Genomic DNA, 17,962 nt, shown 5'->3' with positions numbered 1-17,962 from the left:
TAGTAACTGTACACTGTGGCTGTTCCACTGTTACTTTTGTGCTGTTTCTGTTTTACAGTAAGTAAGTTAGACTGAAAAATGAAAGCAAAGATGTCCTCCTGTTCTCCCATGCCTCTATCCACACAGAGCATGGCTGAGGAAAACTACAGAACCACACTCACTTCACATTAAAAACCCCTGGTCTCAGAGGCAAACACTGTGGCTTAGTGGCTTGTCCTCCACTTACAAGTGCCAGCATCCCATATGGGCACCAGTTCATGTCCCAGCTGCTCCACTTCCCATCCAGCGGCCTGCTTACAACCTGCGAAAGCAGCAGAGAATGACCCAAACCCTTGGAACCCTGCACCTGCTTAGAAGACCTGGAAGAGGCACCTGACTCCTCACTTGAGATCAGTTCAGCTCCAACCATTGTAGCCATTTAGGGAGTGAACTTTCTGTCTTTCCTTCTCTCTGTAAATATGCCTTTCCAATAAAAACAAACAAACAAACAAACAGGTCGCTGATAGGGACCTCAGTGCTACCCACAACTTATAGAACATTTCTCCAGGATTCTCTGTCAAGTGATTCTTTCATCCTTTTTTTTTCCTCTTTGCAATTCAGACACCTCTTTCCTAACCCATGGTCTCTGCTGTTTAAGGAAATAGAGCTTCCTCAGTCCTTGCCAGCCTCTGTGCCCATACCTGCCTGCCTCTGGGCTACAGCAGTCCACCTTCCTTCCTCTTGGCTGAGGCCCGGCCCTTTGTGTATGAGCTGCTGTTCATCCCACTCAAGGCTCATGCTCCGTGTGTCTTTTCTTCATTACCAACTTTTTCTTTCTTCTGGATGGACCGTGTAGAACACTGTCTCATCACCCTCACAGCTCAACCATCTGACTGCTGCCCTGTGTACAAGAAAAGTCCACGTCAAAGTTGTTTAGATTCTGTTTCCTCCTTTCCCATCATGCCTCGAATCCCTTGAATCAGGTGCTCATCTACCGTTCCAGCTGTTCCTGTTGGGAAAACCGGTTATCTCCAGTTTGTTAACACACAGTGGCTGCTGCTAGTCTTTGCGATGTTGAATTGCTGCAGAATCCCCGGAACCTGGGTCTGCTCACCCCCTGCGCAGCAAGCCAAGCATTGATATTGGGGCAGCCGATATTTGTTGTAAGGAACACAACAAGGAACCAGCTAGCTAATTCCTGGGCTCCCTTGAGGTTTGAGGGTCAAGGCTCCAATAGATTGAAGTTGGGGTTGAGGGATTGGTGTTCAGCTCCTGCCCAGGTATCTGGTTGGTCTACAATGATGTTAGCTTTTCTTTGGTCAGCAACATAATGTTCTTTAGGGAATTTTGATGATGGCAAAATGGGCTTTAGGCAGTGCAATGAGAGACTCCTGGACAAACCCTCAGTACCAGACTTAACATCCCACCCAGAGACCTGCATGGATCTGCAATCCCCTCACCTATGTAACCAACAAAAACAAATTTTTGTTCTATACATATTTATTTGTTTGTTTTTTAAAATAGGAACAGATATTTACTCTTTTGACTATTTTTTTATTATTGTATGATACAGTTCCATAGTCTCTTCGATTCCCCCGTCCCCTCCCCAAGTCTTTTATCCCTGTATTGTTACAGTAGTACAGTCCTTCATAAACAGTCATAGCCCATCACTCTGCCGCTTCAGCATATCCTGACGTTGTAGTACAAACAATGGCAGAGGCTTCAGCATCATGTTGTCAAGATACATTTAACAGGGCCCGGCATAGTAGCCTAGCAGCTAAAGTGCTCGCCTTACACGCACCACGATCCCGTATGGCCACTGGTTTAATTTCAGCAGCTCCACTTCCCATCCAGCTCCCTGCTTGTGGCCTGGAAAAACTGAGGACAGCCCAAAATCTTGGATTCCTGCACCCGCATGGGAGACCCAGAAGAGGCTCCAGGCTCCTGGCTTCGAATCGGCACAACTCTTGCCGTTGTGGCCACTTGGGGAGTGAATCATCGAATGGAAGATCTTCTCTGTCTCTCTTCTCTGTATATCTGACTTTCAAATTAAATAAATAAATAAATAAAATTGAAACTGAAAAAGCACAAATTGCAACAAGAAAGAGCCATTTTTAAGATGAGCAAAGCAAATTTTTAAAAATATATATTAACTATAGGGGAGATTTCAAGTTCCTTTTTGCTGCTATTAGTATTTTTCATGATGCAGTTTTGTAGGTATGATGACTCCCCCTTCCCTTCCTCTATCCCCATTTCCCCTCCACCCCACCTCCTGCGTCATTACAGCCAGCACTTGAGATGGTCATTTGACGTCAACTTAGAGACCCTACTATGAGGAGGAATGTTCTGAGGATGCTACTTAAGTGGTCTTGACAGTTCTGAGATGTTGTCGGCTTCATTGCACCAGGGTGAAAAAAATCTTTCCCAAGTTATTGTCTGACCAGGTCCAGCTCAGTGCACCCACAGACCTAAACATTTGCTGAAAATCCTGGCCAGGAGAGTTGTCCAACCTGTTCTGCTTTCCATTGACAAGGTACTTCAAATCCTCAGTTGGGTCAGATGAGCTGTCTGTCATGTCTTTCATGTGTTTCTGGGTGTGTTCTCTATTGAACAGGAGGCACAGTCCCAACACATGCACTCAGAGGTCAAGACCACATGTCCTGTGAATTTTCCCCGAAGCCAGGGTTTGAGTCCAGTGGTCCAGTGGTGTCCCCCAAGAAACTTTGCCAGGAGTGCTCTCGGGCTTGACTCTTGTGTTCAGCAGCTAGTGCAAGATCAGGTTTGATCTATCACCTGCCAACTCACACATCATTGGATGCAGCTGCCTTGTTCGGTCTGCTCCCAGCCCCATCTCCCACATGAACCAGTGTGTGCTACAGCCTAGCCTGCCCAGACTATCACGTGCCCAGCTCTCTCACACATGCCAGTGGGTACTGAGCCTAGTCAGGATGACCCTCATGAACTCTCACCAGGCCTACCCCCAGCCCTGACTTTCACGTGTGCCAACACGTACTACAGCCTACCCCAGCCCTGCCCAAATCCCCTCCAGCTCTTGTGCATATTCATATGTGCTGTGGCTTAGCTCAGCCCAACCTACCCCTACACCTGACACACACAAATCCCAGTGGCTGATGAATCTCTGCCCAACATGGCTCATCCCCAGTCCCAGCTTTCACCAGCGGGTGCTGCAACCAAGCCCAGCCTTGCCCACACCACATCCTGGCTCACATGTGCCATCAGGTGCTGTGGACTAACCCAACCCCACCTGCTCCAGCCCTGCCTCTCTCACATTCACCAGCAGGAGCTGTGACCTAGCAAGAAAAATTCCCAAAGTTCCCCTATAAACCCATTTCCACCCCCGGACCGTGGAGGCAGGGGCTGCAATCCAGCCTGACATGGCTCATTCCCTGGTCCGGCACTTGCAGCAGCGTGCTGTGGCCTAGCCCAACCAGCCCACTCCCATTCCAGCTCTCACCAGTGAGTGCTACAGCCTAGCCCACCCTATACAGGAGACTAATGACCTCATGGATCTTATGATCATCCCATGATCCCTTTGGGGCCTGCTTACCCCTCCCTTCAGTGAACTAATTGTGGTAAAAGATTGATTTGCAACTCTAAAAGCAAGACAAGAAAAGTTTGTTACCTTTTCTTAAAAAGGAGCCTGGGGAGATGAGGCCTATTGGTACCTAGTATCTACATCAAAGGCACTATACAGGAGCTCAGTTTCAGCAGCATGTCACAATTTATTGTCTCTTCCTTTTTTAATTAATGTATTTGAAAGGAAGAGTTACAGAGAGAATCTTGAATCTGCTTATTCACTCCCTATATGGCCAGTCCAAAGCCCCAGGAGCCAGGACCTTCTTCTGGGTTCCCCACAGGAGTGGCAGGGGCTGAAACACTTGGGCCATCTCCCACTGCTTTCCCAGGTGTGCAGTAGCAGGGAGTGGGATCAGAAGTGCAGCAGCGAGGACTCCAACCGGCACCCATGTGGAATGGCGCAGGTGGAGGCATTACTCACTATACCATGGTGCCAGCCTCTAATTATTCTTTCTTAAAATATTGTTCTTGACCACTATTGTACAAGGATTAAACTGCCACCTGTGATGGCAGATTCCTGGCTTTGGCCTACCCAGCCCCAACCATTACGGCCATTTTGGGAGTGAACCAACAGATAGAAGATCTCTTTCTCTGTCTCTCCATCTCTGTAACTCTTGTCTTTCAAGTAAATGATCCTTAAAAGCAACAACAGGGCCCAGCTTGGTAGCCTAGTAGCTGAAGTCCTCACCTTGCACACACCGGGATCCCATATGGGCACTGGTTCTCATCCCGGCAGCCCCGCTTCCCATCCAGCTCCTTGCTTGTGGCCTGGAAAAGCAGTTGAGGATGGGCCCAAAGCCTTGGAACCCTGCACCTACATCGGAGGCCTGAAAGAGCTCTTGGCTCCTGGCTTTGAATCAGTTCAGCTCTGACCATTGTGGTCACTTGGGGAGTGAATCATCAGACGGAAGATCTTCCTCTCTGTCTCTCCTCCTCTCTGTATATCTGACTTTGCAATAAAAATAAATAAATCTTAAAAAAAAAAAAAGCAGCAACAGTATTCCCTAGTGATTTCAAACAGTCTCTAGGCTTTAAATATATACTCATAAATCCCAGGTACCTGTCTCCAGCCCATAGTGCCCCTCTCAAATTCAGAGCCACATACAGGTACCTGTCTCCAGCCCACAGTGCCCCTCTCAAATTCAGAGCCACATACAGGTACCTGTCTCCAGCCCACAGTGCCCCTCTCAAATTCAGAGCCACATACAGGTACCTGTCTCCAGCCCACAGTGCCCCTCTCAAATTCAGAGCCACATACCTAACTGCCTGTTTAACATCTCCCTGAGATGTTGGGTAGGGCGTCCCCAACTTAATAAGCTCCTGATGTTACAAAAACTGCTTCTCCCCAAGTCTTTTCCATGCGAATTAATGGCAATTGTGTCCCTGTTGATCAAGCCAGATTGTTAGCGGAACCTACAACTATTCTTTTTCTTGCATTCACTTCTGTACCAACAAATCATGTTCCTTTTGCCTCCTGCTAACACTAAAGCCCAGATCATTTTTAACCTCGATTGTGTTTGTTGGTGTTGGAGTTGTTGAAATAGCTTCCTGTCTAATGCTGCTGCTAACCTTGTTCTGTTTTCAGTCTAGTAGCCAGAGTAATCCTCTTCATCCGTAAATCAAGTCAAGCTCCTGCTCTGCACAGCTCCCTGCGGTGGCTTCCCACGGAATTAGAATAAAAGCCAAAATCTTTACAGTGGCTTACCGGGGCCTGTACCACTTGGTCTGCTGCAAGCCCTGTGCCATCTGGCCCTCTGTTGCCCGCTCACTTCAGCTCTCGCTGCTCTCACTTGCTTTCGCTGCCCGGACACGCAGCGGCTTCCTTCAGTTCCTCAGACATGTTGGGCAGAGCATTTGTACTTGCACGTCTAGTTCCATTTCTCACCTGAGAGATTCACACAACTTCTTCCCTTTCCACCTTACAGTTTTTCAGCCCCAGTTACCTCTCGGGAAGGCCAGCCCGAACTGCCTTCTTTGTGTTACCTTCCTGCCCACTCCCTAGGGTTTCCTGTCCTCCTTTCCTGCTTTCTCCCTGTCGTTTCACATCACCTAACCTCCTGTGTGTTTTATTTCATTTCTTTGATGTATTTCTCCTCCTCTTGTTAGGACAGATATTTGTCTTTTTTTTTTTTTTTTGTCTTTTTTTAGAGTTTAGTCTGGTGTGTGGTAGACACTGAGTAAATAATTGTTGAATGAATAAATTTTGTTTAATGAACGTTTCTGTAGAAACAGAATTGTGTGAATCCATGACTGACTGTTCAATTGATTGACTGGTAAAAATTTTTTGGTGTATAGGGTCCCTGAAGTCAGGATTATTTCATGCTAATTCCAAAACCTTTATTTGCCCATTTCACATTTGTGCTCTCAAGAGTGTAGCATTTTCCAGTGACCACATTGCATATGGTATTACAGTAGATGGACCACAGAACTAGGTGTATATAGCCAGCTGTTTTTAGCTAGCCAGACATTGAAGGAATTTCAAAAACACAAAATAATATATTCTAGTTTTTCTTTTTCATTTTTAAAATTGTGACACAGTCAACTAATTCCATAACGTTATAAATTGTTACTGATGTAATGTTGGGGCTTTTAATTGATCGGGATGATACTCTGCCGGCTCTACCTTCAGACCAGAGAGGGTCTGCCTAAGAAACCGTTAAACTTATCTGGGTAATAAGATGCTGGACTTTATGCTTGGTAGATGCTTGCAATGAAAGAATCTCAACTGAATTTGAACTGTGATAATGCAACAAAGTGGAGGAATCCACCATGGGGGGGGATTTGGGGAGCTTGGGGGGGAGGGGGGAATCCCAGTGCCTATAAAACTGTGTCACATGTTGCAATGTAATCAATAAAAAAATTGTGACACAGTAATATATGATGGATTTGTTAATTTCTCAGCTTTATTCTTCAATATGGTAAATATTGATAGATTTTTAACCCCATAAACAAAAGCTCTTCGAGATCCTTGATCATTTTGAAGAGTTCATATCAGAGTTCTAACACCAAAAAGTTGTCAGCTGCTCTCCTAGGCCATACCTAAGGAGTATTGGACTTTATTCTAAATACAAGAGAAAGTCATTAAAAAATGTTAAGCAAGATAGTAGCATGCTGTAATTTAACTTTAGAAAAAGCTGTTGTAACCACTGTCTGAAGAATATGTTGTAGCAGGATGGGAGGTAGGGGAGGAAGAGATGAATTAGTCCAGGTAGGAAACATTGGAGATATGTACTGATGTGGTGCAGTCATTTCCAACATGCCACCAGTCCTTTAAATCAGCACCATTTCAGTGGCGGCTGAGCCACTGTCCTTTCTAAACCTGTAGAGGAGAATCCTTGCTTGCTTCTCGCTCCTAGTGCTTGCTGGCAGCCCCCGGTAGTCCTTGGCTTGTAAACCATCCCTCCAGTCTGGGAGGCACACGTCAGGCCATAACTGGTAGTAACAGAGAAGATCAAGGGCACTTCAAAAGGCTTGTGTAAGAAGGGCATTAAAAGATAAGTTTACTTTGCCATAAAAAAAAAGTGAAGAATGAAGACATGGGGAGATTAAATAACAGGCACCGAGACAGGTAGCTGTCATGGAGTGCAGTGTCCTTTACATGGTGGGGGAAACTGCCTCCCAGTCTAAGGAATGGAAAGAATAACTCCCTGATGAGGTTGCCTGAAGCTCTGTGTACCTGTTGAAATATCGCCCTGCACCCCATAAAAATACACAAGTATTTCATGTTAATCTAGGATTTTTTTAAGTTACCAGAGATGGTGAATGTCTCCAACACAAAGAAATAACAAATGTGTGAGATGATGGATGTGCCCCTTACCGCAGTCTGATCAGCACACAGCGTGAACGTACACATCGTTGAAATGTCACACTGTACTCCATAAGCATATACAATTACACTGCCAATGAAGAATATGCTCAAAGCAAATTTTTTGAATATGCAATTTTAAATGATGTACATTTTCTATGAACTTGTTGAAGATACAACTGTGCATGGATTTGGAAGAAATTAGTACTAAAATAATCTTTTAATTCTGCTTCCCAATAACTACTTGATTTGACCTGATATTTTAGATGTAGGACCAGTTGGAATTGCATATGGATTAGATATAGTGAATGAGGGAAAGATTTATCAAAGGTGGAGCACCTATTCCTGACTTTAAGCTGGATAAATAATAGAGTGAAATACCAAGCCACCTACTAACATGAAGACTTGGAGAGAACCATTTTTCTTTGGGGATAAATTCCCAGAAGTGGAATTATAGGCCCCCATTATCTTAAGCATCTTCAAATATCTATTCTTTCAATATGCTTTGCATTGGCCATACTGCCTTGGTATTATTCTGTCAAGTTCCCTTGATTTAAACAGCCAAATATAGTAAAATATAATATTGTATCCCAGGCCTCTTAGGTATAGTTAGGCAAAAGAAGCAAGGAGCATGTGGCATGGAAAAAAGACTTAATCACACTGACAGTTGGCAAAGTCTTCTGATATCCCGAAAGTATTTCGAATTAAGCTTCTGGAAGGAAATTCTGGCTATGTATGATTTTTTTTAAAAACATTCATTTATTTTTATTGGAAAGATAGATTTTACAGAGAGAAAGAGACATAGAGAGATTTTCTATCTGCTGGTTCACTCCCTAAGTAGCCACAAAAGCCAGAGCTGAGCCGACTCAAAGCCGGAAAGCAGGAGCGTCTTCTGGGTCTCCAGTGCAGAAGCAGGGTCTCAAGCTGTTGGGCTATTCACTACTGCTTTCCCAGGCTACAAACAGAGAACTGGATGAGAAGTGGAGCAGCTGGGCCATATACCAGTGCTCATAAGAGATCCTGGTGCCTGCAGTGGGGGGATTAGCCAATTGACCAGGACCATGGCTGTGTATGTTTAATTCTGTATTAGGAAATTGACTAGGGCCCAGCGCAGTGGTTAAGTGTCTAAATCCTCAGCTTCCAAGCTCCATAATTCCATATGGGTGCAGATTTGTGTTCTGGCTGCTCCACTTCCCATCCAGCTCCCTGCTTGTGGCCTGGGAAAGCAGCAGAGGATGACCCAAAGCCTTGGGACCCTGCACCCACGTGGGAGACCTGGAAGAATCTCCTGGCTTCTGGCTTCAGATTGGCTCAGCTTCAGACGTTGTAGCCACCTGAGGAGTAGACCAATGGATGGAAGGTCTTTCTCTCTGTAAATCTGATCTGCATTTCCAATAAGAATAAATAAAATTTAAAGAAAGAAGAAAATTGACTACACTTTCCCCTGCTGCATGGACATCTGATCTTAGGTAAAACCCGTCCAAGTTCCCTGATAAATTGATACCGTTAGGATACCAATATTATTGATAAGTAACATTGTTCAAGATAAATATGATATTCTCACTGATAAATTGATGGGGACATTGTTCATTGCATTGGTCTGAATGTCTTGTAATTATATATCCTTTGTGTGTCCCTTGAAGCTGTGTTACAAGATACGGTGAGTGTTGGGATGAGCAGGACATGCCGACAGACATGCCACATCCACTGACGTGGCTTTCTTACCCCAGAGCTGTTGCTTCTGGAAGAGAGCTCTGGTGGCTGGTCCATTTCCACGTGGATTACTGCAGGGGCTCTCATGACAGTGTTCTCAGTGGTGTCTAGTGGCTGTCTGAAGCTCTTCTAAATAAATTGATGATCAGTGTGCCCGCCCAACGGCGGACTTGCGAGTCTCCAATGCTTAGACAAAGCTAAGAAAACCACCTGCTGGACACAGCACATGTATTATCCATTCTTTAGTTTCAGCTGCTCATTTACACTCGATTTTTTATTCCAGGCCCCCACCAGCAATTTTAGTATGATATTAGAGTTAGTGCAGTCATTTTAGCTACAATTTGCAAAGTATACTTAATTTTTCAGAATATTTTTGTAGGTACAAATGTGCTTAGTTGCCTTCAAAAATGACTGAGAAAGCCGTGCATGGTAGCTTAGCGTCTAAAGTCCTCTCCTTGCACGCACGCGGATCCCATATGGTTACCGGTTCTAATCCTGGTGGCCCCGCTTCCCGTCCAGCTCCCTACTTGTGGTCTGGGAAAGCAGTCAAGGACAGCCCAAAGTCTTGGGACTCTGCACCTGCATGGGAGACCTGGAAGAACCTCCTGGCTCCTGGTTTTGGATCGGCACAGTAAATTCCATATGCACTAAAACTTCCATGACCTAAAAAAGAATTATAATTTGATAAGTACTGATTGAGATTATGACCTAAAGCTACCATGAAGATGAAACACACAGATCTGAGGCAAAGCTGCCCCCCAGCCATGCTGAGGGACCACCACCAGACCATTGCTCCAAAACTCTTCCCTAATTCTAGGCGTGGCTTAAGGGTCTTGCTTGTCCAGTTTCCAGCCTTCAGCAGATGACAGAGGCACACCATAAAGGCACACTCACGATAACAAGGGGTAATTGATAAGACTAAGACTGAGGAGCAGCTCTCAGAGAGAGACTTAAGTCAGCCTTGGCCAGAAACAAAAGTAATGTGGGGGGCCTGGCAGTGTGGCCTGGTGGCTAAGGTCCTCGCCAGGATCCCATATGGTCGCCGGTTCTAATCCCGGCAGCTCCACTTCCTCTCTGTCTCTCCTCCTCTCTGTATATCTGACTTTGTAATAAAAGTAAAAATGAAAATCTAAAAAAAAAAAAAGTGATGTGGGGCCGTTTAGTGGAAGGCCAGATTGCCTCGTGGTCCCGGTGCCCTGGAAAGGCGTCATTTATGTTAGAGGATTACAGTGAGTGCAATGACATGGTGTCAGATTTTGAGGAGTATCATCTAATTGGGATGCTAGCTTCAACTCATCACAGGAAGATTAAATCTTCTTCTGTGTCCTCTACATGGAGTGAGAAACAGAAGTAGAAGTGTGCTTCAGGAAGAATTACAGCAAAAAAAAATTTATAGGGTGGTGTTTTAATGTTCAAATGTGTAAAGGTTAACATTCTAATTTGTCGAAAAGTCAGCTGGCTGAAGCTGCCTGGTTCTCTAATTACACGTTGTAGTAACCGTATCTGTAGTTTTCAAAAAAAACAAAAACAAAAAGCCAAGAACCTAAAGCAAGAAGCTTGAACTTATATCGCTAGGAAAATGCTTAGAGAAAGAGTCATAAAATACATTTTCAAACTTTGGAATTGCCAGTAACTCAATCCTCTTGTGTGCGGTCACAGATCTCACAAGGAGGCAGTGTGTTCCAAGCTTAGAAATAATATTAAAAATTACCTCAAACTATGTTACTAGCTCAAATTTTTTATCACTATTTCTAATTCCACTAATTTCCTTGAGTGCCTCCTCTGTCATATATTCATTTGAAACACTACTTCTAAAGTAAAATGTTTAAAGCATCAAATTACTGGATAAGGAGAAAATTCTAATTAGTCATATCGTAGGCAAATCCAATCCTGTGTGCAGGTCTGTTATTCTTGTTTGCATGGCTCCTGCAGGTTGCTCCTTAACTCTTGAGCTAATCGTGGTGGAGGTGGCAGGCCAAGGGTGACTGAACCAGAGCTTCAGCATCGTTACGGTCACAAAAAGGAAATGGAGGACCACTTGAGAATTCCCATTCCCGGACTACAGCCTCAAAGCTGGTTATCACCATGACCGCACAATACATAGAAAGCTTGACTTGGAAATGGAGCTCTTGGTTCAGTTCAATAAAGTGCATTTAGCAACAGAAAAAAAGAAAATTAAAAACTTAGCTACAGAGTTTACGCATAGGAAACAGCAGTGTTATCAGTGGCTTAGTGTGAAAGAGATTCTCTGTGAGTTCATTCTGAGCTAAGCATTTAATCATTTCATCAGTACCTCACTTGGTATTAGTAGAACAGAAAGAAATTATATTGGATAGAGTACCTAATCTAGAAATAGATGAAAACTGAGTCTTAAAACAGTTATTAATAAAATATTTCCAATTCCACAGATTTTTTTTTCACTGATAAAATTTCACTCCAAATGAGCCTAAAAATAAACCCACAAGAGAATCAACGTTGTGGCATAGTGGGAAAAGCCGCCACCTTTAACACAAGCGTCCCATATGGATGCTGGGAAAAGCAATGGAACTAAGCCCAGGTGTTTGGACCCCTGCCACCAATGCGGGAGCCTCGCATCAAGCCTGGGTCCTGACCTCACTCTGGCCCAGCACTCAGCTGTTGGAACCATCTGAAAAGTGAGCCAGCAGATGGAAGATCTCTCTCTCTCTCTCTCTCTCTCTCCCCCCCTCCCGTCCCATTGCCACCCCTCTCTCTAACTCTGAGCACCTCCCTTCCTCTCTCTCTCTCAGTCCAAATAAACAAATGAAAAGGAACCCGCAGTGCAGAAAGCACACAGGACGCAGCCTTCAGTGAGTAGCACAGCCAGCCAGTACCACAAAGGCCCAGCTAGTAGCGGCACACCTCCCCCTCCCCGGAAATACAGTAACTACATAATGAACCTGTCTGAAATACTCGGGTGTTTGAAAGAGGAATTTTAGAAAAGAGCGAGACACATCTCTAAAGGATTGAATGATAGTTTTCAAACAGTGTACAACTGTGAAAATCCAGTTCTTTTTTATTCTGTGTTTGTTTGACAGCCTGAGAGAGCTCCCACTAGCTGGTTCACTCAGGACTGACTGAGCGGGTCTCCCACGTGAGTGGCGGCAATTCAGTTGTATGAGCCGCCGTCACATCCTCATAGTGTCTCCTTGGCCGGAGTCAGGAGCCAGACCCAGGTACTCCGCTGGGGGATGCAGTATCCTCCAGATAGGCATTACTACGGAGAACTGGTGGTCACAGAATGGATGGAGAGAGAATGGAAAAGGGTGAGAAAGACTTGGACGTAAAATGCCTTGCATCCTGCCAGGCAGGACTTCGTTGGCAAGCAGCAAGAAGATGACATGTTTCTGGGGCACAGCTGAAATAGAACACATACTTTCAGTCTCTCGGCAATTTTTTGTTTATGATTGCCTCATTGTGTCATGCCACAGCCTGGTTTCCTTCAGTCTCCTGGAGTTTGGGGCTCAAACCCCCTACCTTTCATTTTTCTTAGTATGGGAAAGTGCACATAACAGGCTTCCCCATATTGGCTACTTTGAAATGTACAATTCGGTGAGCGTAAATCCATCCAGCATCGCTGCCTAACCATCATTGCCCAGGCTGCACTGAGCCTGGTCCCTGGTGGTCAGCATTCTACATTGCATCTGTGAATTGGCCTACTAAGGGGATCTTGTCTAGGTACACAATATTTGTCGTATTGTGTCTGGATTTTTTTCATGTGCTTTGTTTGATCAGAGAGGAAAGGAGCTTCCCTAAACACTAACTTCCATCCTCTGGCTCTGCTTTGGAAAATTGTCAGCCTGATTGGTTTTGGTGCAGCAGTTAGGATGCTGCTTGGGCTGTCCACTCCTCGCGTTGTACCTGACTCTGCTTCTGACCCCAGCTTCCTGCTAACTGCACCTTGGCAAGTGGCAGGTGGTGGGCCACGTGGGCCACGTGGTTAGATTCCTGCCCCTCCCCTGGAAGACCTGCAGTGAGTTGTGACTTCTGGTTTCAGCCTAGCCCAACCTCACTATTACAGGCATTTGTGAATTGGAAAATGAATCTTCGGTAGAATAATTTATTTATTCTCTTTTTCTCTCTCTCCCCCACCCCCTTCTCTTTCTTTCTCTCTCTCTCCTTTGCTCTCAAATACAATGAAGTTTTTTTACATTGAAAAGCAACCATGAAAAAGCAAATGCAGGGTCCCCAGGAGTATTGGTTGCTGTCATAATATCACCCTGTCCCAGTGCGTCATCAGAATAATTTAGCATGTGTTCTTTTTAATTGTTTAAGACTTATTTATTTTTATTTGAAAGGCAGATATACAGAGAGGAGAGACAGAAAGATCTTTTGTCCGTCCGATGATTCACTCCCCAAGTGAGCGCAACAACTGGTACTGCGCCAATCTGAAGCCAGGAGCCAGGAGCTCTTCCAGGTCTCCCACACAGGTGCAGGGTCCCAAGGCATTGGGCCATCCTCGACTGCTTTCCCAGGCCACAAGCAGGGAGCTGGATGGGAAGCGGAGCCCCCAGGATTAGAACCGGCACCCATATGGGATGCTGGCGCGTGCAAGGAGAGGACTTTAACCACTACGTTATCGAGCCAGGCCCTAGCATGTGTTCTTAACTGCCAGAGACATAGCAGTGGCCACACACATTAGGAATTGAGTATCGGGTTACAAGCACCTAGTTCTCATCTGCCTGTTGCCTGATTGGTACTCATGTAATGGAATCAGTTGCTCCCAATTAAAGAGGTAGCATGCTGAAAAATAATTCAGGGATCTGTTCTAGTTAGCATGAATATACCAAGTTAGTCAATCTTGGTACTTTTTTTAAAAAAGTAACTGAAGGGCCCAGCATGGTAGCCTAGTAACTAAAGTCTTTATCTTGCACATACCGGGATCCCGTTTGGGTGCCGGTTCGTGTGTGTGTTACTTATGCTCCATTTCCCACCCGGCCCCTGCCTGTAGCCTGGGAAAGCAGTCGAGGATGGCCCAGAGCCTTGGGACCCTCCACCCATGTAGGAGACCCTAAAGGACTGACTCAGCTCCGGCTGTTGTGGCCACCTGGGGAATGAACCAGCAGACAGAAGACCTGTCTCTGTCTCGCCTCCTTTCTGTAAATCTGCCTTTCCAGTAAAAATAAATCAATCTTTTAAAAAATAATAACTGAAAAGTTGAAATCCCCAACTAATCTCCAGGAGCTTTTGGATTTAACTTCTGAAATGTATGTTCTGAAGTCTTAGCTCCTTATGTCGTCTGCTTAGGAAACCTAACCTTATTAGCCTAGAATTTGTGAGCCTATAAACAGCATTAAAAAGCTACTAACTTGTCCTTGTTTTATCCTGTTGCGTATACTGCTGTCTGATCTTACCCACCAAAGGTTACTATGACGAAAATCACAATCTCTCATTATCTTCCTTTGACTTTGAAGGATATTCTGTATATTTAATGTGCTAGAAGTGCTTGTTTAAGGCCCAGCACAGTGGCCTAGCAGCTAGGGTCCTTGCCTTGAACATGCGAGGATCCCATATGGGCGCCGGTTCTAATCCCAGCAGCTCCACTTCCCATCCAGCTCCCTGCTTGTGGCCTGGGAAAGCAGTCAAGGATGGCCCAATGCTTTGGGACCCTGCACCCGCGTCGGAGACCTGGAGGAAGTTCCTGGCTCCTGGCTCCTGGCTCCGGATCGGCACAGCACCAGCCATTGTAGTCACTAAGGGAGTGAATCATCGGACGGACGATTTTTCCTCTGTCTCTCCTCCTCTCTATATATCTGACTTTGTATTAAAAATAAATTAAAAATAAATAAATAATGTGTATTCTGCAAAAAAAAAGTACTTGTTTAATCACTTTTTAACTGTATGTAAACAGTACTTCATCTTCCATAATAAAGTGTTTATGTTTCTTTGAAAAGTTCCCAAACTGTTATCTTAAATCTGATTATAAGTGTTTTTGAAGATTTATTTCTTTATTTGTAAGGCAAAGTGACAGAGAGAGAGAGATCTTCCATCTGTTAGTTTATTCTCCAAGTGACTACAACAGCCAGGGCTAGGCCAGACTAAAGCCAGGAGCCAAGAATAACATCCAGGTTCTCCCCCACGGTTGGCAGAGACCCAGGTACTTGAGCCATCCTCTGCTGCCGTCCCTGGCACATTGGCAGGGAGCCGAATTGGATCTGGACTAAACAACTTTTAACGCTCCAATATGGGATGCCAGTGTCCCAGGCAGTGGCTTAAGCCTGCCCTAAGCCCGAAGCTGTAAGGCATTTTTGATTTCAGATAGTTGCGTTTCAAATAGATACACTTTTTTTTTTTAATGCTACTCTTACTATAAATCATAGACACCTCAGGTTTGGGAGCAAACATAGAAACATTCTACTACCGAAAAAATGAAAGATGCATTGTCAGTTTTTCTGCCAGTAATTGAGAAACCAAACTGTCACGTTTTAAGGGGTTGCCTTTGATTTATTGCCTGCATATGTTTGTTCTGTCACTCTGCTGTGGCTGTGGTGTCGTGCTCACATTACAGCTCTCTTCTGTTGTCAAGGTGGAAAGCTTGCTCACAAGTTACTGATAAGTCAAAGAACTGACAGCTGACTTCCCTGGGTCTGTGAAACCTGTGGAACTTTGCTGTTAGCAGGTGAACTGGTTATAACGCATGCATTTTCATACTTCTGCAGCTACTCAGACTTCTAAAATACATGGTTTGTTTCTCTTACAGGACAATGAAGGTCAGACAGCTCTACACTATGGTAAGATGTTTCTAAATTAATCATCAGACTTGAATATTTTGCTTATTCATCTCAACTTTGTCCAACTTTCACAGGGATCAAAAAACAATGGCACATAGAAGTGAAATAATCTTTTGATCATCCAAAAAAATAGATCAATAACTTATAAAACTGGAGTTATCTTAACATTCTGATTGGCACACTCACAGCAAATTAAACATTTCTTAACTCCCAGAAATGGAGGTTCCTCCAACCCCTGTGGGGATTTGCTGTTTCATCCTTGGTACCCTCAGTACCACTATGACACTAATTATGGTCACTGTGGAATCGAATATGTCCTCTGTAAGAAATTCTTTCTTGATGTACAGTAGTTTGCCTTCATTCATAGTTTTGCTTTTTGTGATTTGAATTACTTGTAGTCAACTACAGTCTGAAAATATTAAATGGAAAATGTCAGAGTAAAAAATTTCATAAATTCTAATTCTCATGATATTCTGATAGTATGATGAAATTTCACAGTACCCTGCTCTGTCTGGGTCCTGAGTCACCGCTTGTCCAGTGGACCCATGCTGTACGTGCTGTGCTGCCCGCCTGCACTTAGATCAGTATCACTGGACTGGTAGTACCACATCACGAAACCTTCATCATTCTCCTCACTTCCTCCCAGCACATACACATTGTAGAATCTTGCACAATACAGTAACATATTTTGATAGAAAGACCGCATTCATTAGAACTGCAATAATGGAGAAATAGAGGAAACGAAAGGATGTGATGCCTATAGAGAATAAAAGGTAAAATGACAGATGTAAATCCAGCTGTGTCGGCAATAACAAGTGAGACTGAGTTAAACAGTCAAAAGGCATATTGTTAATGCGCCACTATATTCTTTCTATGGAAAATCCCTTTTAGATTCAAAGATAGTTTGAAAATAAAGGATTGAGGTAGGCATGGAGACCCAGCAGGTCAAGCTACCCACTTGGAACACCCACATTCATATCCTACTGCTGGTTCACACTGTCTACCACGCACTTCTGATCCAGTTCCTTACCAGTGCACCTGGGATGCTGCAACTGAAGGCTGAAGCATCAAATTCCTGCCACATGGAGACATGGGTGGAATTCCCCGCTCCTGGTCTCACTCGGGCCCAGCCCTGATTGTTGGAGCCATTTGGGTAGTGAACTAGAACTCAATTTCAATCTCTATCTTCCAATCATATACATGTAGAAATCTTTAAAATAAAATAAATAGTAAAGCTATGGGAGAAAGATAGCGTGCACACAACAGCCACAGAAAAGTGATGTTTACCAGTTAAGATAAAATATATTTTAAAAGAAAAATACTACTGGAGATAAAGAGGAATATTTTGTAATGACAAATTGCATCAGTCTGCCAAGAAAATATAGCAGTTATAAACACAAATACATGTAATAGCAGCATCGTAACAGGTGAAGCAAAAACTGACAAAACTTGAGGACAAAATTGGCAATTCAAAAACACTTGGAAATTTCAGGATCTCTTTTTCAATAATGGGTGTAACAACTAAGCAGTATGAACAGGGAAATAGGACACTTGTACAATAACCCACCAGCCACAACTGACACACTTGTTTAGAATCTCCATCCAACAAGAACAGAATATATATATTTTTTTTAAATACAAATGGAACATTCTTCAGGATAGACTATTTGCTAGACCACAAAACAAACCTCGGTAAGTCTAAAAGGATAGAAGTAACACAAGGTGTGTTTCACTGTGGTTGCCTGACAATATGTGACGTGTATAGACAGTAGCATTGGGGGTGTGAAGTAACGAGAACTCTTACACCTGCTGAGAGAGTGTGGCTGTTAGAACCACTGCGAGATCAGCTTAGCAAGATCGAAGTTGAAGTTACATTTACTGTATAGTCTAGTGTTTCCGCTCTATATATATAACTTAGAAAAACATCTGAACATGTGTGTAATGAGATTTGATTACAAACATTTATTGAAGCATTATTTATAGTGCCAAAATTTTGTTTTAGCATTTTTATGTTATGCTCGAAATACTTGTTACATGTACATACATGCATACATACATATTTTATATTGTCAAAAGCCTTTGAATGAACCATTTATTTTTTTTAAAGATTTGTTTATTT

The 17,962-nt window shown here is 43.8% G+C and overlaps 1 protein-coding gene across 2 annotated transcripts in view; it reads left to right on the top strand.

Annotated features, from left to right (window-relative positions):
- The window catches only part of ACBD6 (acyl-CoA binding domain containing 6), a 188,839-nt gene that overhangs the window by 139,875 nt on the left and 31,002 nt on the right, over positions 1 to 17,962 (top strand). For both annotated transcript variants that reach the window (XM_058660737.1, XM_004598636.3), the window contains exon 7: positions 15,813 to 15,843. In XM_058660737.1, the coding sequence (XP_058516720.1) occupies positions 15,813 to 15,843 (31 nt within the window). The remainder of the gene's footprint in view (positions 1 to 15,812; positions 15,844 to 17,962) is intronic.

The sequence above is a fragment of the Ochotona princeps genome, chromosome 2, assembly GCF_030435755.1.
Source record: "Ochotona princeps isolate mOchPri1 chromosome 2, mOchPri1.hap1, whole genome shotgun sequence".
Classification (NCBI taxonomy): domain Eukaryota; kingdom Metazoa; phylum Chordata; class Mammalia; order Lagomorpha; family Ochotonidae; genus Ochotona; species Ochotona princeps.
Note: the sequence above shows the minus strand (reverse complement) of the source record. Positions and strands in the feature narration are given on the sequence as shown.